The sequence below is a fragment of the Lichtheimia ornata genome (genome assembly GCF_029851405.1).
Source record: "Lichtheimia ornata isolate CBS 291.66 chromosome Unknown scaffold00019, whole genome shotgun sequence".
Taxonomy (NCBI): domain Eukaryota; kingdom Fungi; phylum Mucoromycota; class Mucoromycetes; order Mucorales; family Lichtheimiaceae; genus Lichtheimia; species Lichtheimia ornata.
Genome location: NW_026695339.1, coordinates 113,803 through 141,090, shown reverse-complemented (window position 1 = coordinate 141,090; position 27,288 = coordinate 113,803). Strand labels below are relative to the sequence as shown.

General features: G+C 43.7%; 10 protein-coding genes across 10 annotated transcripts; 6 read left to right on the top strand and 4 right to left on the bottom strand.

The window, feature by feature from the left end:
- Positions 1–3,221: 3,221 nt before the first annotated feature.
- Positions 3,222–6,431, bottom strand: O0I10_004959 (uncharacterized protein; the record flags this gene model as incomplete). Its single annotated transcript, XM_058485008.1, has 9 exons — positions 3,222–3,652; positions 3,709–4,356; positions 4,416–4,785; positions 4,853–5,002; positions 5,148–5,502; positions 5,563–6,024; positions 6,095–6,121; positions 6,183–6,281; positions 6,346–6,431. 9 exons carry the CDS (start codon positions 6,429–6,431, stop codon positions 3,222–3,224), a joined length of 2,628 nt encoding a protein of 875 aa, XP_058344158.1.
- Positions 6,432–7,481: 1,050 nt separating this feature from the next.
- Positions 7,482–8,014, bottom strand: O0I10_004958 (uncharacterized protein; the record flags this gene model as incomplete). Its single annotated transcript, XM_058485007.1, has 3 exons — positions 7,482–7,588; positions 7,663–7,837; positions 7,907–8,014. The coding sequence occupies 3 exons, from the start codon at positions 8,012–8,014 to the stop codon at positions 7,482–7,484; spliced, it is 390 nt and encodes a 129-aa protein (XP_058344157.1).
- Positions 8,015–9,754: 1,740 nt separating this feature from the next.
- On the top strand, positions 9,755–11,370 carry O0I10_004957 (uncharacterized protein; the record flags this gene model as incomplete). Its single annotated transcript, XM_058485006.1, has 7 exons — positions 9,755–9,757; positions 9,850–10,157; positions 10,557–10,631; positions 10,704–10,731; positions 10,801–10,929; positions 10,987–11,070; positions 11,134–11,370. The coding sequence occupies 7 exons, from the start codon at positions 9,755–9,757 to the stop codon at positions 11,368–11,370; spliced, it is 864 nt and encodes a 287-aa protein (XP_058344156.1).
- A 245-nt stretch (positions 11,371–11,615) lies between these two features.
- Positions 11,616–13,253, top strand: O0I10_004956 (uncharacterized protein; the record flags this gene model as incomplete). Its single annotated transcript, XM_058485005.1, has 3 exons — positions 11,616–11,702; positions 11,763–11,824; positions 11,885–13,253. The coding sequence occupies 3 exons, from the start codon at positions 11,616–11,618 to the stop codon at positions 13,251–13,253; spliced, it is 1,518 nt and encodes a 505-aa protein (XP_058344155.1).
- A 239-nt stretch (positions 13,254–13,492) lies between these two features.
- On the bottom strand, positions 13,493–17,579 carry O0I10_004955 (uncharacterized protein; the record flags this gene model as incomplete). Its single annotated transcript, XM_058485004.1, has 16 exons — positions 13,493–13,990; positions 14,053–14,339; positions 14,413–14,572; positions 14,633–14,806; positions 14,871–14,908; positions 14,969–15,035; positions 15,096–15,123; positions 15,180–15,618; positions 15,689–15,814; positions 15,884–15,965; positions 16,045–16,117; positions 16,238–16,288; positions 16,392–16,499; positions 16,563–16,611; positions 16,730–16,781; positions 16,899–17,579. The coding sequence occupies 16 exons, from the start codon at positions 17,577–17,579 to the stop codon at positions 13,493–13,495; spliced, it is 2,913 nt and encodes a 970-aa protein (XP_058344154.1).
- Positions 17,580–18,893: 1,314 nt separating this feature from the next.
- Positions 18,894–20,328, top strand: O0I10_004954 (uncharacterized protein; the record flags this gene model as incomplete). The annotated part of the gene is made up of 2 exons (XM_058485003.1): positions 18,894–19,263; positions 19,349–20,328. The coding sequence occupies 2 exons, from the start codon at positions 18,894–18,896 to the stop codon at positions 20,326–20,328; spliced, it is 1,350 nt and encodes a 449-aa protein (XP_058344153.1).
- Positions 20,329–21,184: 856 nt separating this feature from the next.
- O0I10_004953 (uncharacterized protein) lies at positions 21,185–22,630 on the top strand (the record flags this gene model as incomplete). The annotated part of the gene is made up of 2 exons (XM_058485002.1): positions 21,185–21,895; positions 21,977–22,630. 2 exons carry the CDS (start codon positions 21,185–21,187, stop codon positions 22,628–22,630), a joined length of 1,365 nt encoding a protein of 454 aa, XP_058344152.1.
- Positions 22,631–23,603: 973 nt separating this feature from the next.
- On the top strand, positions 23,604–24,407 carry O0I10_004952 (uncharacterized protein; the record flags this gene model as incomplete). Its single annotated transcript, XM_058485001.1, has 1 exon — positions 23,604–24,407. One exon carries the CDS (start codon positions 23,604–23,606, stop codon positions 24,405–24,407), a length of 804 nt encoding a protein of 267 aa, XP_058344151.1.
- Positions 24,408–25,028: 621 nt separating this feature from the next.
- O0I10_004951 (uncharacterized protein) lies at positions 25,029–25,958 on the top strand (the record flags this gene model as incomplete). Its single annotated transcript, XM_058485000.1, has 1 exon — positions 25,029–25,958. One exon carries the CDS (start codon positions 25,029–25,031, stop codon positions 25,956–25,958), a length of 930 nt encoding a protein of 309 aa, XP_058344150.1.
- Positions 25,959–26,184: 226 nt separating this feature from the next.
- O0I10_004950 (uncharacterized protein) lies at positions 26,185–26,977 on the bottom strand (the record flags this gene model as incomplete). Its single annotated transcript, XM_058484999.1, has 2 exons — positions 26,185–26,842; positions 26,895–26,977. The coding sequence occupies 2 exons, from the start codon at positions 26,975–26,977 to the stop codon at positions 26,185–26,187; spliced, it is 741 nt and encodes a 246-aa protein (XP_058344149.1).
- Between the last annotated feature and the right edge of the window lie 311 nt (positions 26,978–27,288).

Here is a 27,288-nt window from a genome sequence, read left to right as displayed (position 1 = left end):
TCCCCTATTCCTCTTTTGCATATCCTTGTTGTTGCTCAAAGTATACACACAAACACACACATTCACACAAAAAGAAAGTGACATTTATATATATATACAAACACATGCGCGCACATACACACATTTATACACGACACACACACACACACATATCACATCTTCTATATCTTCATTTCAATATCACGAGGATTCCCCCCAACCCCTAAAAGAGAGCTGTTTTCAACAAACTTTATAAATCTTCTTGTTGTTGTTTTCCCTGATTGAGACCATGTGACGTTGTTGTGCATAATATCAGATGGGATGTTCATGTTTGTTTTTACCCACCATAATACATTCGAGCAATGTATCTTTAATGTTGAGTCATTGAATAGCTTATCATTACCAATGGAGTAACGATCGTACATTAAGCTTACACATTTACGCAACCACACTACGATCTTGTACTATTCATTTTTAAGGGGTGGGCTACAACTCTTTGCCATCCATATTTACAAATTACAATAAGGTGATAAGCTGCCCTGGAACAATGTTAGAACAGAGAACAAATCAGCTCCACATTAGTGTACCCTATTTGATCCTAGCTCATACATTGCGAGCTAATAGCCACATCCTCCCATTCCCAGGCTTTGTCTATTCCACGACAATGGAACGATGCTCCTGCTCCAGGCGATCATTTCCATGATTCAATCGCCTTGATCCAAGCCGATTTGACTAAGATACGCTCAAACAAAGAAACATCAGTTGAGCTAGATCGTACGTGTTGCATGTACGATTGGTGTAATCCCTCTTTGACCGTAACTCGGACAAATCAGCTCGGATCAAGATACTTGAATCATCGAAATGAATGTCTGGAGGAGGAGCATCGTTCCATTATGATGGAGTAGACAAAAGTTGGTAATGGGTGGAAGTAGCTGTTAGCTGGCAATACATGCCTGTTCCTAGATAATCCATAAAGTATTGTACATTGATCCTTTCAACCATGCAAAACAGCAGTGTTACACAAAGACGTCCCTCTGCATCTTCTGCTCTGTCAGGGTCCAGCTGCTTGACAATGAACAAAGACCACTTTCCATATAGTATCACGCATACAGCATATGTAAAACATAAAATTGCCTGTACCTCAAAACTTTACAATGAAGCATGGGGTCTTTATGAGAACAAACCTGCTCGGCTTGGCCAACAGCACCTTGTGGGGTAGTGTCACGATCGAGGTGGCCAATCCGAGATTTCGCAAATGTCGCCACCAGCCAAATTGGAATCGGGTCGACCTCTTGAAGTTTTTTTCGACGACGAGCAAAAAAATATTTTTTGGCTGGTAGCGACATTGGGTGAATCTGGGAATGGCCACGATGAACTTCATACTTTGACACAAGATCGCTTTGACCCCGCCGAGCAACTCTGTTCTATTAAAGACCCCATGGTCGATTGTAAAATTTTGAGATACAGATGGCTTTATGTTTTATATATGTTGCAAGCGTGATGCTATATGAAAGGTGGTCTTTGTTCAATGTCAATTAGCTTGACCCTGGTAGAGCAAAGATGCACAGCGGCGAGTTTGTGTAACACAGCTAGCTTGCATGATTCGAAGGGTCAATGCATGATACTTTACACTATCCTATAACACTTCATACATTGGCAGCTGATAGCCCATTCCTCCCATTCTCCATTGTTGCCCAATCCAATGCATACGAACGATTGTACTGCTCCAGCCCAGCATGCCCATCATTCAACTTTCTTGATCCGATGAGACTTGACTGAAAAACGCTCAAACACAGAAGTATCATCCAATATCAGAAGAATCAAATTGGTAAGTTATTTGTAAACTGCCACTTGATAGCCCATTCCTCTCAATCATCTTTGTTTCCCAATCCAATGCATGTGAACGATTGTCCTGCTCCAGCCCATTGTCTCCATCCTTCAACTTTCTTGATCCGTGAGGTTTTGACCGAGTTACGCTCAAGCACAGAAGTATCATCCAAGCATGAGTAAAATGTTGTTGATTTCCACTTCTTCCACTCAGCTTCTTCCCTCTTCCTCCCGTTCTCAGCTGTTGGCCCCCATTCAAGTACAATTACCACCTGCAAACCATTGTCCTGCTTCAACCCATCATGTCAATCCTACAACTGCCTTGATCCGATTGTCTTTGACTGAATGGCAAATCCATGGCGTGTACACAGCCTTCTTGTCACTCTTCTACAGCACACGAGTCTCTTGACACTACACCTTCTCTTGTACACTCCTCTACCACGACCAACCGTTGCAGCGTTCATTACAATAGTTGCATTAACAAGGTGTTCACTTCATTGCCTCGAACAGCGTTCTTCCCTTTGCAGCAGCTTGCGTTACAGCCTTGTTTACGTGAGCAGCAGATAGCCATGGTATAGAAGCAGCTTTATTTACGTGTAGCAACTTGCTTTCAATACATGCGAGTTCATATGGATATGGGTGTTGTTTTGGTATATGGGATGGAAGGAATTGGGTTTATACAACGCGTGGAAAAAGAGTGTAACCATTGTCAACTTGACCTTGATGCTATCATCGTGAGGTATTCCATGACAGCTACTATCATCATCATTTGTGCAACATGTCAACCATGTACAGCAGCCATCATCATCATCAACTCCATGTTTTGTACAAAATTCGCTACGTGCCACGCATCAAGTGCCACCTCACGTCCATTCATCCACCTTTGCACAATGCACGTCCAAAAGATAGAGATTTCCCATATTGATGTATCTCTAATTAGAGAAGCAATGCATTGTACTTTTCAAACACGTCCTTTAAGGATTATTTTAGAATACGAGATTGCCTTGGCCAACCATTCTATGTTTCTAATTGTGTAAGAGACTTTCCTTCTTGTGGGTTGGGTATCATCTTCTATGGGCACTTGATGCCTTGTGTTATAGAAAGCTTATGTAAGATTGTGTGGAAGTATAGTAGAAGTATACGTATCCATTTGTAAATGCTGTGATAAAGGATAAAGAAAGGAAGAGAAAGGATCTGATTGATCCATTATGTCTTAACAAAGGCTGCATTCGATAGCATAACGACTCACCCCTTTTCTTCGGTGATCAGAAATTGTCAACACACGTCCCATCTTTGTGATTTACATCTTGTAAGATTTATTTTGTTATCATACGACGGGAGATTATGCACATGGTAGAGAGAATATGAAGACAAAAAAAGCAATATACACATGATTGAAGAAGAGCAAAGATCCATCAGGTACTGGGATAAGGTTGCCATCCGTTATTGTCACTTGGACCACGTTGTACCATCCATTGAATCCAATCTGACCAATCCATCGATGATGGCAAGCTTACAAATGGGTTGTTGGGATTGTTTCTAAAATTGGATTGTGCTGCAGAAGCATCTTGTCCTGGGAACATGCCATAAAACTGTTGTGGTTGCATTGCAGTAGTATTCATCACCGAAGATGGGTAAGGTGCTGTTGTCGAATCAGGTACTGTGGGCTGTTGTGGTGGATAGGATGGATACAGGGATGAAGTAGGACCTCCTCCTCCACCTCCTACCAAGGGCGTTGATGTAAACGAAGTCATATCTTGTTGTTGTAAAAACGCTGCAGCCGATGAATTATCCATGGGTACATCAAATCCAAATTGCTTTAAAGTGAAGGCTTCCGAAAAGGATGCTATCCAAAACATGAAATCAGCGATCTATGAGATAGACATGATAATAAAAACTTACATTCAGAATGTGAAGGAGAAGCATGGGATTGTTGTTCGATGGAAAATGCATCAGAGGGTATCGTGGTTGTTGCTTCATGCTTTGGCGTCAATTGCTGTTGTTGCATGGGTGATGGTGGTGGAGGAGGATTACTTCCACGGCCTACATCAGATACTTTGCGAGGAACACCTGCTGTCGTTGAAACCGGTTCACGACGAGGCGATGCATGGTGGCCAATGGGACTTGAATGGCTGCTGCTGCTGCTGCTTAATTGAAGATCGCCACCAAGATTCTTCATGATCAATTGCACCACGTCGTATAATGACTTTGTCCTGGATGATATGTTTTTGACGCGTTCGACAAATTGCAATGATTTGCGTAAATCCTTTCGGCCCGCTGTAGATATCCTGACATCGGGATTGCGTGCATTGTACAGGTGAATTAAACAAAATTGAAGGATCGGATAAACGTTGAACAAGTAAGGAAACATCATGAAATCACGCCCTGTCATCCGCTCGGCAATTCGAACACCACGACTGGCAGCACTGGTACTGATTCGAAAAGAGACATAAGACGATCGGGTCTTTTCATCACTCGCGCTGACATCGCGTTCAATAAAGGGTCGATGAAGTAAAATGAGGCATGAAAAGTAGGCAAGTAATATGGATGCTATAGATGTAATGAGTAAACAAAGGTTGTAAGTTGATCATGTAAAAAAAGAAACATACCAATGCTAGAGGCAAAATAGCCATTCTTTTCATCAAAGTCCTTGTGTTTTGTATTCTTGAGTGCTAATGGAAAGCCTTGGTGCCATTCGGTCAATTCATAATCCAGACGCGTGACAATGGCATCATATCCCTGGACAGCAGAACATCGCCGAGCACCTGGTGTATACATGCCAAGAAGAATTCGTCCAAGGATCTCGGATAGCTTGACCAATTGCAAGAATATTTGATAGAGCTCTACACTTCCATCCAGGGATGCCGGTCTGAAGGTGGAGGATGGGAATCGTGGATAAGCGTCATCCTCTGGCCCTGATGGTTCATCAAGTACTTCACGCCAACTGACAACAGTGCTGGGATATTCCACGTCGGCGTCCTAAAAATAATCACATCCTCTGTCAACATTTTCTTTCTCCTCTCAACAATGAAACAAACCACTTTACCTCTTCACGTATCGATGTTGGACGACCCAAAGCAGCTGCTTGAAATCGATCTCCAATAAACATACCCCACCAAATCCTTCTACGTAGTTCCTTTTCTTCGTTACTGATTTTCCATTCTGAACAACAGCGATGAAGGCCCAATGCTTGACCCTATAGCACAACATCATTAGGTAACATGCTTCTTGATGGCACATGTGATAATGCATAGGCTGCTTACCAATCGAATAACCTATATATATATACAACTTAGTCATCGGATATTCAAAGTGTCGATCGAGTGATGTGCCACACTTACCAATCCATTCATCAACCAGGATGCTGAAGACTTTGCAGTCATTTTGGACGTGGTATTGATGAGCAAAATCATGGCTTGTGCAGTGGATAAGCTACTATTGCCAGGATTCGTCCGTAAAAAGGATTCCACTTGGTCGAAAAAATGATCACTCCATCCTGCAGGAACGTCCCATCGTGCCTCAGGCTTCATCGTTGTCTCGCTGTGCTGCGTCTCATATTCAACAAATCGTGCAGCGGCACCAAACATGGCATTCATGAGCTCAGCAGCAGGAAAATTGTCAGCTTGATCACGATATTGCCGTAAAAATTCCACCTTATCCACGACTGGTAAAACGGGATGAATGTTGAGGAAATAACTAGACCCCATTCAATTAGCATCATAGTAGTGATAGTCACCCCTTTTTCAAACAACTTACATTTGTAATAAACGATCACTGGTATGTCGATCGGCACCTGTCGTTGTGTAAATCCAGAAATTGACACCGCGTTGTAGATGCATTGCGTCGGGGAAGAGTTGGGACATGCTCACTTGATCATCCAATACTTGTACAAGTTCTCGACCATATTGATGAAAATCGGGTCCTGGTGCAATGTGGTTCATCAATTCGCTAATGCGGCCAATGGAAAGCTTCTTTTGTAGTAACAAGAGCATGGATGTATCACCAACGCATCGTATGTGCTTTGCAGAAGGTGCCTTGGACCGTACATAGCCTTTACGTGATACGACAAAGGGTTGCTGTTGTTGCTGATGCTGTTGTTGTTGCTGCTGGAATGGACATGGTTGTTGTGTCGGATGCGGTTCGTCTATTCCTGCTGCTGCACCTCCTGCCAAAATGGACTCAATTCTTCGTATTCGTTTCTCCAATCCATCAATGAAGCTATTCATTGTCTTTTTTAAGCTATCCATCCACATTGATTGTCTTTGCCACCACCATCACCATCACTTACCCTTTAGGGGGTCCTCTCTTTTTGGCACTGCAGGAAATCAAATCATGGTCAGTGTGTATCATAAACAAAGGCATCGAAAAACGCCTACTTGTCTGTAAACTCGCATGATACACCATAGGAGACACAGTTGGAACATGGCGTGCCAGGAGTGAAGTGGCATTTCACCTTTTTTCGTCGGCAAAAGTCGCTGTCAAACAAGATCTACCATGAGCAAAACACCCTTTCGACATTTATGCGATCGAAGCCGTTACCATGCACGACTGATGCGTATCCGTTTACTCGAAGCATCGGGACTTTCTGATTTGGGAGCTGCACTCGCGTTCGGCAATGCATTCATTGATGAGCAAAGGAAGAGAGAGAGCGTTGAGAGAGGGAACAGGCCTTGACTCAGCTTTCGAGACCCGGCTCACTCTTTGGCCTTTGTGTAGCCGAAACGCAGAAATCACCTCTTGGCATGTTACGTCCAGCAGCTACATTTTCTCAGTCGATATCAATTCAATGTTTCATATCACTGTTTACCATCATTGCATGATACATCCATAAGCTAAAAAGATTACGCGTTATTTCTTTAACCAGTATTTCGATCATCGTCTTCATAGGGGTTGCAGAAATTTCTTCTCAAGACTTGAACCCAACAACCTATTATGTATCTTACTATGTATCATATAAACCGGTATTATGCATTTACTATATATATGCCATTAGATCAAATCTACGTACAATAAAGCACCTCTTCTTAAACATGACATGTCTTTATGTGTTACCAACGAGTAATTGTTTTATCCATAAGAGGGTGGGCTATGCTATTCAAAAGGAACAACGATTGTGGTTAAGGATCAAGCTCGCATTGATGCCAAGGATACAATTATGTCAATGCGGCATTCATTTGAATGGCCAGCCCTTCTCAACATTCTTTTTTCCACAAATTCATTCAGCGTGTGTTGTGCTGCAGATCACGGGATCAATTTTCTCCCGAAATATGCATCACATGCAGCTTTGCTATTTGCACCATACCTTGATTGAGGTACCACTCCCATGTACTCCAAGTATCATCATCAGCCATACCCATCACGGATCCATTTATCATATTACTCATACAAGCCAAAGCTCCTTTTTTCCTCGTGATAGGGCACTACCCTACCTTTGAAATCCATATCCATGATCATTCATTGTGCGTCGGCGTTGCCATGGACACAGCTTAAAAGCATGCCTGCTGCAGCGGGATACCTGTCACTAGGCAACATGGCGTATATAACATTCGACAAACAACTAGATGGAAAGCAATGGAATCTGTATGAAGAAGATGGTGCGTTTATTAAGAGAGAGTGTGTGTGGTATGATACAAGGGATGAACGGTGGTTGTATGTGGGTGTGTGTGGGAGATCGTTTAGAGCTTGGCAGTGGGGTTGACGCTCTTGAAGACATTGTCGAGCTTCATGGCCAGCATGATTTGGCCCTTGATCTTGAGCTTGCCGCTCATGTAAGCCTTTTGACCTAAATGACACGCCATTGTATTGGGTTAGAAAAGAACGCCTTCTTTTTGCACAAGCCTCCCTTTCCAAACTTACCGTTGAGCTTGCCTTGGGCCAAAGCGACAAAGTCATCATCACCAATAGAGAGGATGGCGTCAGCCTTGGTGGCACCCTTACCACGGACAACTTTACCCTCCTTCTTGACATCAACAGTGAAGGTCTCAGACTTGCCCTCCTTGTTCTTGATGACGAATTGGAAGACACCGTTGACCTATATCCCATAGTCTCTCGATTAGCATGACTTGTAGACGCGTGATAATAAATGACAAGACTTTCTTACCTGCTTGATAAGCTTGGCGCGCTCCTCATCAGAGAAACCTTCGAAAGCCTTGTTCAATTCAGCAATGAGCTCGGAAGCCTTGAAACCGGGAACGACAATGTCAGACATGATGATGTGTGTATGTAAAAGAGAAAGATGGAGTGTAATTGTTTTGGCAGCGGTGACATTTCCCATTCTTATACGCTTTTGGTTGTGTCACCACACAACCAATCAGATGGCCCAGCTAGATGCTTTGCCAAAAGGCTTCATTTTTCGATGACAAGGCTGTGTAACTATGCTTGCCCCAAGTGTTTTTTGCATGTGAGCTCTTTAATGAACCTAAAATGGAAAGTGAGAAAATATACCTTCTCCATCAACAATGAATGCGAGTCGAAAAAATGTGTGCCATGCAAGCATAGATGGGTCAATCTATCTAGCAATCAAATCAATGACATGCCTCCATCCTCTTGAATTGCTTACTCTCTCCTCACGTCTATACAAATATAGGGGTAATCGTAAAAACACGCATGCAACTGCACGGAACGTTGTCCGCCGCCGTAAAAAGCACATGATTTTGATTCCCCACATCGCCACCTAAAGAACGCATTTGTAACCCCAATGGCTGACAAACGTTTATTGCTGATCTTTCTCATCGCGTGGATATCACTGACATCATAATACACCACCACCAGCAGCTTATACCCTATTCATCATTCAAGTGCATAGTGGAGACAACAAGCCATAATGCAGCATGTTGATTGTTGGCATGAGCTGTTCGAGCACGATGCCATCCTTCCTCTGTAACGAAGATGGCGAAAGGTACCATCGGTGATTTATGTTTTATTAGCGTGATCGGAGCACAGTGTTCGCTCACTTCCCATGCATAAACATGTGCGTCCTCAAAATGAAAATGTTCCTTCATGTAATTCTATAAATGTCATGTGCCAGAGCACTATAGCTCCCTTTTTCACACAGCAGTACCCTGCTTATCTTGAACGCCGCTCACATCTTTGCGAAGCAAATTGTTGGACATCGTGGTTGTAATATTCTTGTCATTCAAGATCCATCCCACTATGATGGCATTGGTATTATGATTGCCATGAAGGTTTTATTCTCTCGTTTACTTGACAAGGTTGAATTGATACAGTATGGACAGCACCATAGTGTGGAATACAGCCATCATCATGGTTCAGGAACACGACGACAAGGAATCTTCTTTTAAAAGCAACATGACAACACCCTCATGGTAAACGTATCATTTCCAGCGGTCAGATTCCATTTGGTCTTTGACTAATTAGGAAGGAGACATTGGCAAATGTGCAAAGGCATGTAATCAAACGTACACGAGCATCAGCCTTCAGGTTGGCAAGGATACCAAAGTGATTGACAAACACCAGTGACTCAAAAGTATACCAAATGTGATGAGTTTGTTAAGAAGATTAATTTGGAAACAAGGAATGTGAGCTGTAAAACAGCACAATGAGATATGTTCAACATTGTTGGTGCCATTATTCTTTATCCATGCCAACCCCCTCCCAACACCATACTAAAAAGAATCCGAAATTGGATCATGACAACATACGAATGGCAACATTAACAAGCTCAAAGTCGTTGGATAATGAATTTTTATGATGATGTAGAAGTGATTGTTCAATAATGAAAGCGAGTGATGGAAGCTATGATCATGTGATGTCTTGCATGGGCGTTTGTGGGAAGTGGAAATGATTGGCTAGTAAGGCTTGCTAGTAGTATGTGACAGGCTGCTGCTTTTTGCTATCAGCTCCCACTCTTCTCACTTTTTCAGTTGATACTTGCCTATTCCACGCGTAAGCGTTTTTGGTATCGATCAACAGTTTAAACGAGTACAAAATGGTGAGTATCCAGGAGAGATCGTGTCTATGGGCATGTTGCAACTTGTTTATAAGGCCAATCAACTAACATTGGTGGTTGTCATGGATAAATAGGATCGTCCACCATCTAGAGAAGCAACTCCCGAACGTCAAGATGAATATGGCGCGCCTGGATCTCCTGAGCGTGGTCGTTCGCGTTCTCGATCTTACAGCAAGAGCCGATCGCCTGTAAGTGCTCGTAGCTATAGCCGTTCTCGTTCTCGTAGCCCAAGAGGACGTTCTCCCAGTCCTGAACGTCGTCGAGACGACCGCAGCCGTTCCCGCAGCCGTTCGTCATCGCGTTCGTATCGCCGCTATAGACGCCGTTCACCATCCTATTCGCGTTCGAGAAGTCGTGATCGTAGACGCTATTCGAGAAGAAGGTAAGCATCCTTTCCTTTATCACTTTTTTTTTTGTTTTTCTCTTTTTTCTCTCTCTCTTCCTCCTTGTGGTTTGTTGTTTGTTGCTCTCTTTCTCTCTCTCTTGCTCTTGATGTTTCTTTTTCTTTTCCTGGCACATGCACACATGCACACACACCTATACACACACAACACGAGCCTATCTCAAGTTGGCAAGCTTTTATTTTTCATGCCTGAGCAAGGAAAAAAGAAGAGAGTGGAAGGGATATACACATACACACACACATACATGCACACATACAAATCGCGCACGTGTAAAGAGCAAGGCACAAGACATGAATTTCTTCCCCTTTTTCCAAGCAACATGTGATTTATGCAAGTTGAACAAGAATCTGACCAAGGCCATTCTATATTACACACAGTCGCTCGCCTCCTCGTCGCCGCTATAGCCGTTCTCCTCCTCGTCGTAGATCTCGTTCGGTCGAAAGACGTAGAAGGTCTGCGTTAGTATGCCAATCTCATTTGATCAAAGAAAAAGTACTAACTTTGTTATTATACATCTTATATAGAAAGGAGAAGGAAATGCATGGCACGAGGGTAAGCTGGATATATACATATATATATACGTGCGTGTGTGTATACTCACAATGGGTGCTTTTTCTTTAGGATGCGCCTGAGCGTTCCAACATTTTGGGTGTCTTTGGATTGAGTATCTTTACTCGTGAACCTGATCTTGAGGACATCTTTTCACAATACGGCAATTTGCAACGCGTGACAGTCGTCTATGATCGTAGAGTAAGTATTGTACATGATGTGATGCGATATGGAAGACTCAATGGGTGATTATTATAGCATCAACGCTCGCGTGGTTTTGCCTTTGTGTACTTTGAAACTGAAGATGAAGCTGAACGTGCACGTACCGAGACCAATGGCATGGTATGTATACATGGGATGGAAAGTGTAAAGCTTGTCATTCTCATATAGGATGCTTTCTTTTAGAACATCAATGGTCGTGCTGTCCGAGTGGATTATTCGGTTACCCATCGTCCACACACACCTACACCTGGTGAATATATGGGTGAAAAGCGTGCTGATGGTGGTGGTCGTGGTGGTCGTTATGGTCGTGATCGTGATCGTCGTTCTCGTCGTCGTAGCCGTTCTCGATCCCCTTATTATAGCCGTAGAAGAAGATACTCTTACCGATCCAGAAGCCGTAGCCGCTCTTGGTCTCGCTAAGATGTTGATCGTTCCTATAGTTTCTCTTTATTTTTGAACACACACGTAGTAGTAGTGTAGTTCTCTCTCTCTCTCTCTTTCTCTTCTCTCACTTTCTTTGTTGCACAATCCGCTCAACCTTTCAACTGAGTTTTACTTTTGGTTGCATGGCACTCCAAGCCACTATCAATTAAAAAAATGTTTCCTGCGAGCAAATCCCGATTCCATTTTAGCCTTGTCCCTCTCTTTTTTTTGACATCGTCCTCATGTCTCTCGAATCGCTGGTGTATGCGTATCTTCGCTCGCATGGTCATGCCGAAGCTGCTGATCAAATGAAGAAAAAGAACTCAAAGGTAACCTTCTCTATTCAAAACGATCTATCGAGATCTATCGGTTCTCATTACGTTGAGTAGTTGGAAGATCAGTCTGGTGACAAGTCCCTCGAGGATATCTACAAGGATGCCACTGGTGAAAGGTATTATTCTATTGGATGATGTATCTATTGGATTGGTGTATTCATACGTTGTGTTACTAGTGACGACACTGAAATGAACGATGCTTCGAGTGATTCTTCTTCTTCGTCGTCGTCGTCAAGTGACGATAGCAGCAGCAGCGATTCTTCTTCTTCAAGTGATAGCAGCAGCAGCAGTGAGAGCGAATCAGAAGATGAAGTTATGGAAGAAGCCAAGCCCAAGGAGGAAGAGTCTCCATCGACCACTTCCAAGTCTGAAAGCAGCAGCAGCAGCAGCAGCGATGATTCATCCTCTTCGTCATCTGAGAGCGAATCATCCTCTTCAAGCGAATCCGAATCTGAAGATGAAAAGGAAGAGGCCAAGAAGGAGTCTAGCAGCAGTGATAGCAGCTCATCATCATCCAGCGAATCTGAAGATGAGAAGGAAGAAGCCAAGAAGGAATCTAGCAGCAGCTCTTCTTCTTCTAGCAGCAGCGAAAGTGAATCTGAGGATGAGAAGGAAGAAGCCAAGAAAGAGTCTAGCAGCAGCTCCTCTTCATCCAGCAGCAGCAGCAGCAGCAGCGATTCATCCTCTTCCTCTGAAAGCGAATCCGAAGATGAAAAGAAGGAAGATCAAGATACCGAAATGAAGGAGGCTAAGGATGAATCTTCATCTTCTAGCAGCAGCAGCAGCAGCGATAGCGATTCTTCCAGCGATTCGGATGATGAGGATGGTGATACCGAAATGAAGGAAGCCAAGAAGGATGATTCGAGTGATTCCGATTCCTCCAGCAGCAGCGATTCCGATGATGACTCCAGCTCCTCTGACAGCGATAGTGATGATGATGATGATGACAAGAAGGATGATAGTGGATCGGATGCTGATAGTGAATCAAGTGATTCGGAAGATAGTGACGCTGATGATAAGAAGGAGGATGCCACTGAAAAGAAGGAACAAAACGATAGCAGCAGCGATAGCAGCAGCAGCAGCAGCAGCAGTGACGATAGCTCGTCCGATTCATCTTCCAGTGACAGCGACTCTGAAGAAGAAGAAGAGGAACAAAAGAAGGAACAAGAGCAAGAAGAACAAGCTGAATCATCTTCTGCCAGTAGCACTGATCAAGAAAACAAGGTTCCTGCTGCTGGTGTCAAGCATAAACTTGATGAAGATGCCGAGATGCCACAAGCCAAAAAGGTGTTCCGTGAACGAAAGCCTGGTACTCCTTTCCAACGTGTGCGCCCTGAGGAGGTTGAATTTCTTGATGAACGTTTGAAGGACAACACCTATGTTTCCAAGGGTGGCTCTGATGAGACCTCGTATGGTTGGAAGGCTCATGTTGATTTGATCAAGACACGTGGTGACAAGTTTAGAGCCGAAAAGAACAAAAAGAAGCGAGGTTCTTACCGTGGTGGTCGTATTTCAATGGAATCACACAGCATCAAGTTTGATTAAGCAGCAGCATCATTCTCCTTTTCTATCATTTAACACCATTCCCACTCAACACGCACGCTCACATTATACATACACATGCACACCGGTCTGTAACAATAACACACACTCTCCCACATTATCATGACACACACATATTAGACACAAAAAAAAGTCGATTCTTTGTTTTATTTCTTCTCTCTCTTTCTGCTTTTCCCTATTTACTACATTAAAATGTCACTGATTTGAATGTCAATTATAACCTATTCTCTTGCCGCTAGTAAATCTAAAGCACTATATCGGCTCATGTCCATGCCATCCTCTAGCACATGGAATGGTTTCGATTCCCAAATATCCCAATCCTCTTCTTGATCAGGATTACCAAAGATACGCAAAGCTGAGACTCGTAATCGATAGGTACCACGTGGAAGATGATGCCATGCTTTAGTATGATGATGACGATGACGATGACGACCATGGCGATATTGATCACTTGGACCAGGTACATAGACACCACCATTCCATTCATAAGCATACTCGAAATTTTCATCGCTGTGGTCATTACGAGCCAACCATGCATCGTATAAACCAGGCAAGTTGCCCACCACGGTGCCGTTATTGTAGAGAAGCTCGGATCTTAATTGCCGTGTTGGGTTGCCAATCCGCAAGAACAAATAAAGCATATCATTTCGAGCAAAGTTGTATGTGGGTATCTTGGTCAATGGCTCACCATAGCGGTTACCGATGAAGGGATATCCTCGCTTTGAAGGATCATAATGTCAATGCCATCATGTCATGATTGTACACCCTCGTTTACACTTACATTCCTATCCAAAATGGCAAGATCACGCTGAGCACCTTGAGCGCCCATGTAGGGTACACGAACAGCAGGCTCATCATCATCCTCATTTTGCGATCTTACTTCAATATAGCCACCATAGATTGCGTGCTCGTTTTCGAGTTTGACATTAGGTGGGTGGAATGCAATAGTGACAACAGCTGATTGGTTGTCATGGACAACAATACTGGTTTCGTCAAAGTGAACATCGGCATGTGCATGAAGATACTTGGGCTTTGCAAGTGGAACGGCACTTGAAGTAAGATTGTATCCTACAATAGCGGGGGTGGGTAACATGGATGAGATGGCAGCTTTTCAGGGGTATGATTACAGAAGTGCTCTTACCTGAGATAGAGGCAGCGGGTAAATGGTGTAGTGTGAAGTTCTTGGTATCGTGGGAATCATTATGGATCGTGATAGTGACATTGGTAGGCAAGTTGGCTGTGTCATTTAAAGAAATTTTAAAAGGGTTCACACGCACGGTCCCTCGAATGGCATCCAACACCTTGGATTTGCCCACGTGTCATTATCTTAAGTTCATTGTTTGATAACCTTATTTACTTACTTGCACAAGACCTGCTCCTTGTTTAATGGGTGTATCGATCAACTCAGTGCCATTGGCATCGGAGTGTGACAAAAATGTGGGTGATGCATGATTGAGCAATGCCGTTATCGTACGTTTGGTACCATGTCGTCCTTTTGCTTGCAAATACAAAGCTGTGCTTCCAGAAAGATAGGGCTACAGACATAGCATGATGCGTATCAGCCTTCATGTAGTGTACGTATACTATAGCTCTTATTACCGTTGCCATGCTTGTGCCACTCAGCACCCTGTAGCTGCCTGAGGAAGAGAACAAAGACTAAGATTAGAGCTCTCATCTATCAATAAATGACAACTTACCCATGCTCACTGGATATGTAGAAAATACAGTACCACCAATCCCAGCAATATCAGGCTTGAGATGCAGCTGAGATGGATCACAATAAGTGTACGTTATCATTAGATCCATCGTAGCTCAATTCCTTACCTCTGCATCCGGTCCCCAAGTCGAGAATCTATGACTAAAATTAGCAGCTATTCGCTACAACTTGCTCACACAGGATGACATTACTTTGATGGTTTACCACCATTGGGCATGCGAATGAGGCTATCGCTAAAGCCCACCGTTTGGTTTTGATTGTCAACGTATTGCTTTACAAGCCGATGCCCTAAGTCACCATCCACCGAGCCAACAGGGATGTCAATGTTTTCATATCCTTCTAAATCGATTTGGATGGCTTCATCTTCCTTTCTATCCCATACAAGCAATCCTGCAGCGCCTGCCGTTTGCGCATACATTGCTTTTTGACCAAATTCGCATGAGCCACGCTGCACAAGGACAATGCTACCTGTCAAATCCACATTGATAGGTTCACATGATTTGCTGACAGATGCGAAAAGCGCCTCATCAGACGAGGTGTTGTTTAGAGAAGGATCCAAAAGGACCGTGAATGGAAAAAGCGCTTGGGTATCATTAGGGAATTGAAAACGGCCATCGGACATAGTATATTCTAAGCAAATGGGTTCATTATTATGCAGCTTTAGTCATTGTCCGCAAGTTTGGGTAATAATGATGCTTACCAAAAGGACCATAATGTGCGTCATTGTCAGCAATGTGGAACACGTGACCAAACTTTTCAGCATTTTCAAAAGAGGCTACAGCCATCACATGCTCACCAATAGCTGGTGATGGTGTGCGAGCGATGCCTAAGCAAGCCAATGTTGAGCTGGGTTGTCGGAAGCATACATGGCATTTCGTATAGCAATACCACCTACCATCTCTTCCTTCATTCCCTTGAGCCACAGCCACCATGATGCCTTTGTCAGCAATGTTGGACAGAGCTACGGCCAATGCATCCTGTTTGATCGTCAGCAAAGTGAGTACGATCCAATGTTTAACCTCTTGTGTGAGATGAATCCAACAAGTATGGTAGTACCTCTTCCCACGCACTCACACCGCCACCCAATGAAAGGTTGATGATATCCATCCCTGCTTTGACAGCCATTTCACTATACACATGTTACCATTGTTGCATATGAGATTATGCAAATTGCCTTTACCCCGCCTTATTGTGTGCCAAGTATCTTTAGCGCCATCCCCCCCAACAATTCCCCGCACCCAAAACTTACGCTGCCATAAGAATAATATCATCATCGGTATCACCCTGACATCCAAAAATCCTATGCAGATACACAAAAAAATGAGCTGAGTTTTGTTGAGGATAATACACAAGGTTTTCTCACGCTCGGTACGACCACCATCAACATCATAGGTTAACTTTACCTCCATGCACCCAGCTCTACACCAGGGGCAACACCTTCAAATCCCATTTTTGTATCGTTGGCAGCAATGATACCTGCTACATGGGTCCCATGGCCATCGCACGTGTCCCTAATCGATAACGTAAGTATACTTGTTGGGGTAACTTTGAACCATAACTCTGATTTTAGTTACATTGGATCATCATCGGGATTGATGCCGTAGCCATCTATTGTTTCGTCTGCTGTTAAAACTTCAAGAACCCGATGAAACCCCACACCCACTTGGTATTCAGCGACACCCTATGTTTCTCTACCCCACGAAAAAAGAAGGGACATAAAATTGCGGGGGTAAAACTTTACCATTTGAAGCGTCACCTACTAGATCATAACCATAAGCCACTTTGCAACCTGGCTACACAAGAAAAAAAAGGTACACGGGTTATTTTTTAGATTCGGTGAAGCCAATGCAATGGAACCCGCACAAATGGCTGTGCAAACACATTTGAAACAAGCATGGTGATATACTTACACCAAAGCATCCACCAAGAGCAGGATGTGTGTAATCGACACCCGTATCCAGGATACCAACACGGATACCATAGCCTGTCCAATTTGATAGTTTTGCTTGGTCTACACCCGTCAATTCATGTGCTGCTGGTAAATTAGGTAATCCAGGAACGTCATCAGGCGACAGGGTTCCACGACGCACTTGGGGTCGACGATACCGTTTTCCTTGCCAATATCGATTTACGTAGGGGCATGTTTGTAACGTTTGAGTCAAAAAGGCTGTTGGATGGAAGTCGCTGGATACAAGAGAGGATGCGTTGCCATGGTGATGTTCAATGGTTGCCATGCTTAAAGAGCTGTTTGATGATGATGATGGGGGTGGTGGTGGCCATTGTGGTAAAACTGTATCAGGTGGCAACATAATGGACATGCCATTCATGATGTCCGTAAATCGATAACGCACAGTGACATTAACGTTGTTGCGTTCAAGATATTGTAAAAAGGCATCTTGAATAGCCTCTGGATCCTCTACACTGGTACCATTGGGTAATGTTGACGACGTGAATTGCACTGTGTATCGTATGCCAGCATTATTATCACGTTGTTGATTGTTTTCTTGGCTTTCTCCGGTGCCACAATAGAAAAATAGTAGAATTAGGCCCAGCAGCAACACCTTGTTAGATGCAACACAATAAGCTGGCATGGCAAAAAGTGAACACAAAATGCACCGATTGGGATTAGAAGCAAAAAGGCATATATCACAAAGGGTGATCCGACTCAACCCGCTTCTTCAATTTTAGCACGGCTCATGTAATCATCGCAATTTCACCCCACATTCCTCGCGTACGTGAGATTTAGTGCGTTTGCTAAATAGCATCTGGTATGCTATCCTTTCAAGGGGAATAATATTATGCCCATAACGGGGGGATTTACACACCATGCAACGTCATTTGTTTCGTGGATCAAGTTTAATGACGTCCCGTTGTCCAATGTCTCTGTTTGATCCACTTGGGTTTATCTTCCCCCAATTGCCCATTAAACATCCGATGTCGGTGCGTGGAAAGATTCAGACTCGTTCACGCCCGCCATTGGCTCATTTTAGCACATATGCCAAGCTCTCAAAGATATGCCTTTCTTGGTATGGGGTTGAGGTATATGATTTGCTGGTATTCTCCAGAAGATAAGATACGTTGTAGCACAAAGGCTTACGCGGTGTGGTTTCTAAGCAAAGTGGCAGAGAAACTTTGTCTCAGGCACCCGACTATCCCGAGCAAAAAGTAAACGCTTCAAATCATGCCATATAGCAATTCCACTACCATTTCGCCTCATATGCATCAATGTGGACATATAATTTGCATCATGCACAATAGCTGCAGCTCCCATGTTTGTGGGGTAATCCGAATACACATCTTGCATCTGTTTGCTTTTTAGTCTATAACGTTGTCATGAAAGTGGGTTACACATAGAGCACCCATTGTTACAATCCGCCATCGAATACGAATAATTTATCCCAACTAGTAAAAAAGCGTGCGAAAACCCATGGGAAAATAGGTGCCAGATCGGGTTCCGGGTAATGACGGCACGACTTTAACACAAGTAAACATTACTGCATGTGCTTCTTCTCAAACCCGATCTGCAACGGATGGTGATGGTGGTGGGAAAATACCAAAGCAATCGCCGACCTAAATAAGCCTTGTAGACGCTTATGGAAAGGAGGGTCAGGCGCACACCAAAAAAGCCGCCTGCTATCGGTATTTGGTTTGACCCTTTTATCATATCAGCGTAATCGCACCATTCAGCTTTTGCATGCGGATCTAATTAAGGAAGGTTGCCGCTGTCAATCCTTGCTCTTTGACTGACCTTGCATACGCTTATAAATACCGCACATCCAAGTGCGATGACAACGGTTGATCTCACCTTTTTTTCTCTTTCAAACTTCAACAGTCATATAATAGCCTTTGTGCTTTAGATATAACCCTTCTTATATCTACGTATACAACAACCCACCACCTCCACAATGCAGCTTAATCCATTTGCCAAACAAGACACCAATTCATCAGTGCCCGAGAAGACCCTCGATGAAAAGGCCGCATCCATACGTGAAGCAACCGTCGAGGATTTTATCGAAGATGATTCCACCGCTAATGAATTCGGCCACGGCAATGCTAGTTTCATGTCCGCCTATTTCAACGTTACCTGTGTCGTTGCTGGCACCGGCACTCTTGGTCTCCCTAAAGCCTTTGCCACTGGTGGCTGGCTTGGTATTCTCATTTTGATCCTCGCTTGGGCAATGGCTTGCTATAGCGGTATCATTTTGATCCGATGTCTCTACGCTAAGCCTGGCAAACGTCTTCATGATTACAAGCAAATCGGCAAAGCAGCTTATGGTATGTTCTACACAATTTCCTCTAGAGGAAAATTTTTTTCTACGATTGAGTCTCAGCTCTTGCTAACCGAACACTTCTTCCATAGGCTGGTTTGGTTATTGTGCTGCTGCATTTTTCCACTTCCTCAATTTGTTTGGTTGTCCTGCCTTGTACCTTGTGTTGGCTTCAGGCAATATGGTTGATTTGCTTGAAGGCCAAAGCAGTGTACTTACTCAATCCTATTGGGTCATCATTTGGGGTGCTTTCCTTTTGATTCCATTGATTTTGTTCCGCACCTTGAAGGAAGTCACCATCATCTCTTCTATTGGTGCCATCTGTACCATGATGGCTGTGTTTATTGTTATGATCCAAGGTCCTATTGATCGCAACTCTAATCCTCAAAATGAAGTCCATTTGGATGGTGTCATCTGGCCTGGTTTCCCTTCAGCCCTTTCTACCATTGCTTTCTCTTATGGCGGTAACAACACTTATCCTCACGCTGAGCATGCTCTCAAGAAGCCCCATCAATGGAAGTGGGCTGTCACTGCTGGTCTTACTACTTGTACCGCTCTCTACTTCATGACAGCTGTTCCTGGTTACTGGAGTTATGGTGATGCTGTCAAATCGCCTATCTACAACTCTCTTCCCGATGGTGCTGCCAAGATGATTGCCCAAATTGTCATGACCATTCACGTTATCTTCGCTATTCCCATCTATGCTTGTTCTTTCTCGCTTGAATTTGAACGCTTCTCCAAGTGCGATGAGCAACACATTGGCAAAGTTTTTGCATTCCTTGGTCGTGCCGCCATTCGTACCGTCACCATTGTCATCTTGTGCGTCTTGGCTATTTTCGTTCCTTACTTTGACGCCTTCATGAGTTTGATTGGTGCTCTTTGCAACTGCTCTTTGGTGTTCCTTATCCCAATTCTTTGCTACTTGCGTCTCACTGGTGTCCGCAACAAGCCCATCTACGAACTTGCATTCTGTGCCCTCACTCTCCTTCTTGGTATTGTCGGCTGTGTCTTCGGCTCTTGGGATGCCATTGACGAGCTCATTGAAAAATTCCAAGCCGATGCTGCTCAATAGATTTTTTCATCATAATTTTACACGCATTATTCATCCTCCCCTTACACTTTCCAACATCTATCACCGTTATTACTGTATTTGTATTGTACTTATAGTTGTTCACACACACCCTTGTGGATGACGCTTGTAAATATATATCATGACATACCATTGTCTATTTAAAATCTACGTGTTTGTACCATGCCAAAGCTTTGACAAGGTTGTATCACATGACTAATGCAAAAGGGGGAAAGCAGGAAGCAAGCGTGGCACAGATAGACTCGTCATTCAAAAGCAAACAAACATGCATAATCAATGCATCTCCCATCCCCCTTACATTGAAAGGGGTTTATTTTATGTACATGTGCGCTTCTAATAGGTGACTATGGGAACCCCAATACATTCGCGTGTCGTAATACTACTGCTCTCCCATGCCAAGGCTAGCATTTACCTTTGTATCCAAGGTAGTCACATCTTCTGTAACGTACGATTCCGCCGTTATCCTACTATTTGTGGAGTGTGTGCTCAGCAATATCCATTATGGTAGCTTGCATTCCCAATTTCCTCGACAAAAAAGGTTTACCATATAAAAGAGTGGATCCCTATCGTATGCATGATGGCGTTCTTATAGCCATTGCGATTACCAGTAGCAAGCAAACGAGCATAGATGGTTATATGAAAACGAAAAAGCTTACTTGTGTGTCCACCCGCCGTGTGCGACATTGGCTGGTGTAGCTTTATCCTGGATTGGTCTCATTGTCCTCACTTTTGATGGTGAGACCACTTATGAAAAAAGAAAATTTTTGGGTGCACACAAAGGGATTTGGGTTCTCTTTTTCCTTTTTCTTTTTCTCAATACCCTTTTCACAACGTCTGGATGAGGATACGCCATCGCCTAAATACCACTTGGCTTGTCTATATACCTCTTGCAATCCTTTATGCATCCGCTGTTACCGCTTTTTCAGTTACATCGCCGTCATCTAATACGCGGATCGAACAAGGAGCAGCTTTTTTAGTATCATGGGCTGATCTCACTGGCAACGCTAGCAGCCTTGCTATCACCGTAGCTCAAGGTCCTAGTGCTGATGCTCTTTTGGTTAAAGCAACCCTTGCTACTATATCATCACCAGGCACTAGTGGATCCACAACCGTGTCTTTTCCTAGTACCATTGCAGCAGCTGACAACTACTTTTTACGACTTTCAGCTAACACGGTCCCAACTTCGGTGGCTGTTCAAGGACCATTAGGTGTCTTTTTGCCAAACAGCATTACACCTAGTCAAAGTTCAGCTGTGCCTTCAAGCAATAGCAGTGTGCAACCAACCACTGCAAGTTCACAAGCGCCATCCTCATCTTCCGCTGCATCTAGTGTCCGCCCCAGTAGTAGTGCTTCATCTTTACCACCTATATCCTCCTCATCCAGTGTTGCTTCTTCATCCGGAATATCGACATCAAGTAGTTCCTCATCATCAACATCCTCACCTACACCATCAAATGGATCAAAAGATGATGATAATAATAGTGGGTCAACCTTATCGGCAGGTGGTATTGCCGGCATTGCAATTGGTGGAGTTGCTGCAGCTGCTCTGGTAAGGTGTTATTTCACAAAACAGGAAATATGCAGTAAAGATGGGCTGAGAAGGCTCATTACTATTTGTGGTACCATGTAGGTCTTTGGAGGTGCCATTTGTTTGAGGAAAACCGGCAACAGCAATAGCAAAAAGCATGCTGATACTACAGCTGCCGAGATTTTTGCTAGTCCACCAGGATACAAAAAGCCGCCACCATCGTCTCAATCACCACTACCACGCACAAGGTCACCACAGCTACCCAATATGATGCAACCTATGCCCGCTTCTTCAATGCCACAAGGTCAATTTTACTCCACTGGTTATGAGGATCACAATAACTACTATTATGGTGGTGGTGCAGCAGCAGCAGCAGCTTACGACGAACAACAACAACATTATAGTGGATATGGGTATCACCCAGCTGCCGTTTACATGCCCAGCTTATCCCATTATCCACAACAACAACCAACAACCTATAACGATCAAGGGTATCAACCATCTTATTACAATCAAGGTGCTCCATACGCTGCAGGGTACCCTGAACAACCACCATCTTCGCAACCACAATACCCTAATGCTAGCGCGTACTATGCTAACTCAACGACACCATACCATGCTGTATCACCAACACCACCATCGGCAGTACATCAGCAACCATCCTCGGTTCCACATACACCTATGTCACCTACGATGCCATCCCATCCACCAAACAATGCCGGAGGCCCTGGTGGACATGGTACGGCGGATGTATAGATTCGAATGCTATAGCCATCAACTCCCTTTCTTTGTCAATCGCAGAAGACTTGTAGATAGCTTATCATCATAATGATTCTTTTTATCTTCATGCGTTCTTTGTGTGTATTCTCACGTTAATCTTCATCTGTGTAACTGGATAATAAACTTTGTATGTAATTCATACTTTGTCATATGACACAATAAAGATAAAAGCAAAGGACCAACCAATGTACGTAAAGCCAAACAATGGAAGCATCATGTGCTTTCATTGTTTGCATTATCAATGAGCCCAAACGTGCATCCACTACCAAACAAAGCCCTTTACTAGCATCTAAAGTGAAGGTCAAAAAGCACGCCTCACCCTATTCAAAAGCTGTTTAAGAAGGGAACGAGCAATGAATGACAAGGCACTTGTACCTCTCGATGAGAAGCTGCTGGTAATGCTCTCTTTGCTTTTAGATCATTGTGATGCTTGCTATTTTTGTGATTTCAGTTATGGGCAAGCCGAGGGTCTACGTATGTAGTAAAGGAAACCATGTAGGTAGGACTAAAAATAAGAGTATACGCCACCCACCTCTAGCATAATAAAGCATCGATGATCCACACGGCGTGATTTAGGAAACGCAGCTAGTATTAGTACCATCATTTGGGCTTCTCTTTTCATTGCTTGTGTCATAAAGGAGCCTTTTGCATAATACCACGTATTCATTGTGCCTATATAACGTGGTTGTGGATATGCAAGTTTGTACGTTGTGGTGGCTAGTGGCCTATTTATGCAGATGCTGCATTGAAAGTAACCTGATCCAAAAGGAGTATGGCTCAAAACATAGCACTATAGCTGTCAACAACCATGATTTCGGTAAGCATGTAGCATGACGTGCATACTATGCACGTGATGTTGTCTTTTTTTGTGTGCAACGCCACACCTAACGACAAATGCTGTGTTTGGCTTTTCTACCACAACTCCTCTTTTTCCCATTCTTCATCACCAATGGTACCATCATCACTGATCTTTGCCATCATTCCATTTTTTGCATTCCTGCCACACATAGCATCTGCAGCATGGGATGTTGCTGTTGGATGTGAAAGCCCATGCAACGACACCACCAAGGACGCTATTATTCCAGGCACACGACTCAATCTTCGATCCACTGGTGTCCCTGACAACGTTCAAATCTATACTGTGTTCTTGGAGTGGGGATTACCGGATACTTACCGTGATGGCATGCAAATCGTTGCTATGGACCAACCCGTTGCAGCTGATCGCACTGCCAGCATCAATGTACCAATACCACCAAATGCTCCAGCAGGCGATTATTACTTCCTCAAGCTTACATCTCACGATTATGACACCAAAGCCTTTGTTGGGCCATTAAAAATCGGCTCAAGGGCACCCGTTTATGTTCCACCGCGTCAAGAAAATTTTACAGTACAGCTTGGTTGCTATGCTACCAAATGCCATGACAACAACACCATCTACATTGGTGAGACCGTAATGGCCAAATGGACCAAACCATCTGAAGGCTCGCCCAATACGAAAAACTTTCATTTCAACCTTTGCTGGGGCCTTGAGGAATTGGTCAATGATCTCTGGGTTGGATGCCTGAGTTTATCTGGAGGCATCAAAGTAACAGGGGACTCATCCATTGACCTGGCTCCATCTGGTGTCAATGTTACCATCCAAGAAGGCATTGCTCCTGGAAGTTCTTATTACTTGAAAGTTTCTTATTTCGATGGCAGTTCGCAAGGTCCTTCAGCAAGTGTTGGCCCTTTTACAATTGCATCTTCTGGTTAATTCGGGTACTTTCATACATAGTGATATGAAGTCGCGTAGTCGTCATGTAGTAAAACGAATAAAGCTTGTGGCTGATGTATTCTACATTTACTTGATTTGGTGTCAAACATGATATTGTATTGGCTATTGCATCTTTGCCATGTGTAACCGCTTCCTCATGAAGGAGTTTTTGATCATGTAAGAATGGGGCGTATTATGGCTTTCATAGAAAAGGAATGATCCAAGGGGGCGTAGTTTCTACCAACGCACGTGTGTAACGTTACATGAATCATTGCTTTGGATACGATGCATAAAACAGCTAGCAAAAAGGCTGATCAATAATATTCTTGGGAGCAAAGCGATATTGGTAGTATCATATCCTATATGCACCAGCAGCTGAAATTGAGTAGCTCCTGTGAAGTGTGCGTGTCTTTAAAGTGTAGCAGAAGCTTTTTACCTGTATCAGAAGAAATACCGCCGCTGCTGATGTTTTTGTGCCACTTTAATCCGATGGCTATGCAATAGGAGGAGTATGTTCGATACACAAATCCACACAGCCACAGCTTTGAGATTTCCTTGTGTAGTTGTACTGCAAGTCGAATGAAAACTTCTTTTTCGTTTGTGTTTGTGCATGCAGCAACAATGCAATTGAGCATCTCAAGGCAACGAACCATCATCTTATTCTTATCCTTATTGCTCCAAGCACAACATGCATGGGGAGCTTTTTCAGCAAGCATGGATTGCTCTGATCCGTGTACTGTGAGAGCCGGTGATAGTATCCCTATACAATGGGTGGATGCGCCTCCAAATGAAATGGTTTCGGCTTGGCTTGTATGGCAAAGCTCATTATTACATCATACGTCTTCATTCGTCGACGTTCCTATGGACGATACCGATGGTGCTGCAGGTCGTGGAGAAGCCAAAATCGACATTGGAGTGGCTACAGGAGACTATTACTACCTTCGAGTGCAGCTCAAAAACCACTATAATCAAGACCAAACCCTGGGCCCTATCAGGATTATTGGCAGCAACGATACGACCCCATCGTCTCTTATTACACCAGAGACATGGCAAGTACGCCCTTTTTGCTATGAACCATGCAGTGGTGGATATAGCAAGGTGCATTCGGGCGATTGGTTGCGGCTTGAAATGACCGGCATACCTGAAAGTACAACTACGGTGACTATCGAATTGGTATGGGATATGTCCACTGTCACCACCTTGCTCTTCCAAGAACCCGTCAAGGACGAAATGTTTGTCATGATACCTTGGGATGAGGAAGCACCTCCTGGAGATTTCTATTACATTTCCGTTCTTGATGGCGACAACTACGGCTACAGAACAGCATCTACACTTTTTTCGATCACAAACGAGGTCGCCCTGTCAAATCCAGGTTATACACCAGAGCCTGTGCAGCAGTTTATTACACCGGTAACTCAAATCCCCGATCATTTGCTGAATGATGGTAAAGAAGAAGAAGGGAATGCCCCCACGGGTAGTCATCCACGCATTGTATTTTCAAGCATAATGGTAGCTGTTGTGGTTGCCTTGGTCTCGTGTCTCATCCACTGATCATAAATAAAGTGAGCAATGTATAGCTTTTTATGATAACTTACCATGATTCTAATGCAATGGTCTTCAAAAAATGTTATACAATCATTGGTAATACCACAGCTTTACACAAATTTCTCATATGGTTTAGTCATACGATAAACTTAAATGATTACTTGAAGCTATATAGCATTACAACAAAAGTAGCTAATTACAAGGACCGATAATGGTTTTCCCACTCAAGGAACTATTGGTCGTCTTGCTCATCTTCTTGAGGTGGATGATGAGGTGGATGATGAGGAGGATGGTGGGGTGGATGATGAGGTGGGTGATGAGGTGGGTGATGGGGTGGATGATGAGGTGGATGATGGGGTGGATAATGAGGTGGGTGATGAGGAGGATGATGAGGAGGGTGATGGGGTGGATGATGAGGTGGATGATGAGGTGGATGATGAGGTGGATGATGAGGTGGATGATAAGGAGGATGGTAAGGTGGGTGATGCTGATCAGGCTCAGCATCTTCCTTGGCATCTTCGTTGCCTACATCCTTAGCATCGTTTTCGTCCTTTACATCCCTTTCAGCAGGTGGCGGATGATGGGGAGGTGGATGGTCAGGTGGGTGGTAGGTTGGATGAGGAGGATGATAAGTTGTTGGATGAGGAGGATGATAAGTTGTTGGATGAGGTGGATGATAGGTTGGGTGAGGAGGATGATAGGTTGGATGAGGTGGATGATAGGTTGGATGAGGAGGATGATAAGTTGGATGAGGAGGATGAGGAGGATGAGGTGGATGGTAAGGTGGATGATGAGGTGGATGGTGTTGGTCAACATCGACATCTTCTCTGACAGCGTCCACTGTTTGTGAAGGAGTCATATCTTCAACGGCATCAATTGAAGCGTTGACGCTAATGATTCATGCCGTTAGATCGATACAAAATGCGAAGCAAATAAACTTACCTTGCTTGCGGCTCAATTGCTGCTGCCATGACAGTGGCTGCTGACAAGCCCAATGAGAGGAATGCTACTGAAGTGATTTTCATTGCTGAATAACGATACTAATAATGCTCGTTGATGACCTTTTCGACTATGGAATTTATAATTTTTCGGAAGCAAGGTTAGCAATGGGTTCAGGAATAACACCTACATTACCCATCATGATGACAGAAGTATTACCAACATTGCAGTGATACCGATGTTCGAGGTGGATTCTGGCTGCTATCGTTATGATAGAGACTGGATAAAAACCCCACCGGATGGTTGTAGTGGACTTCTCTCATCAGGGATAAAAGCTTTAAGAAGGGGTTCTGGAATTTTCTGCTCACAATGACTGAAGTATTACTACATTGATATG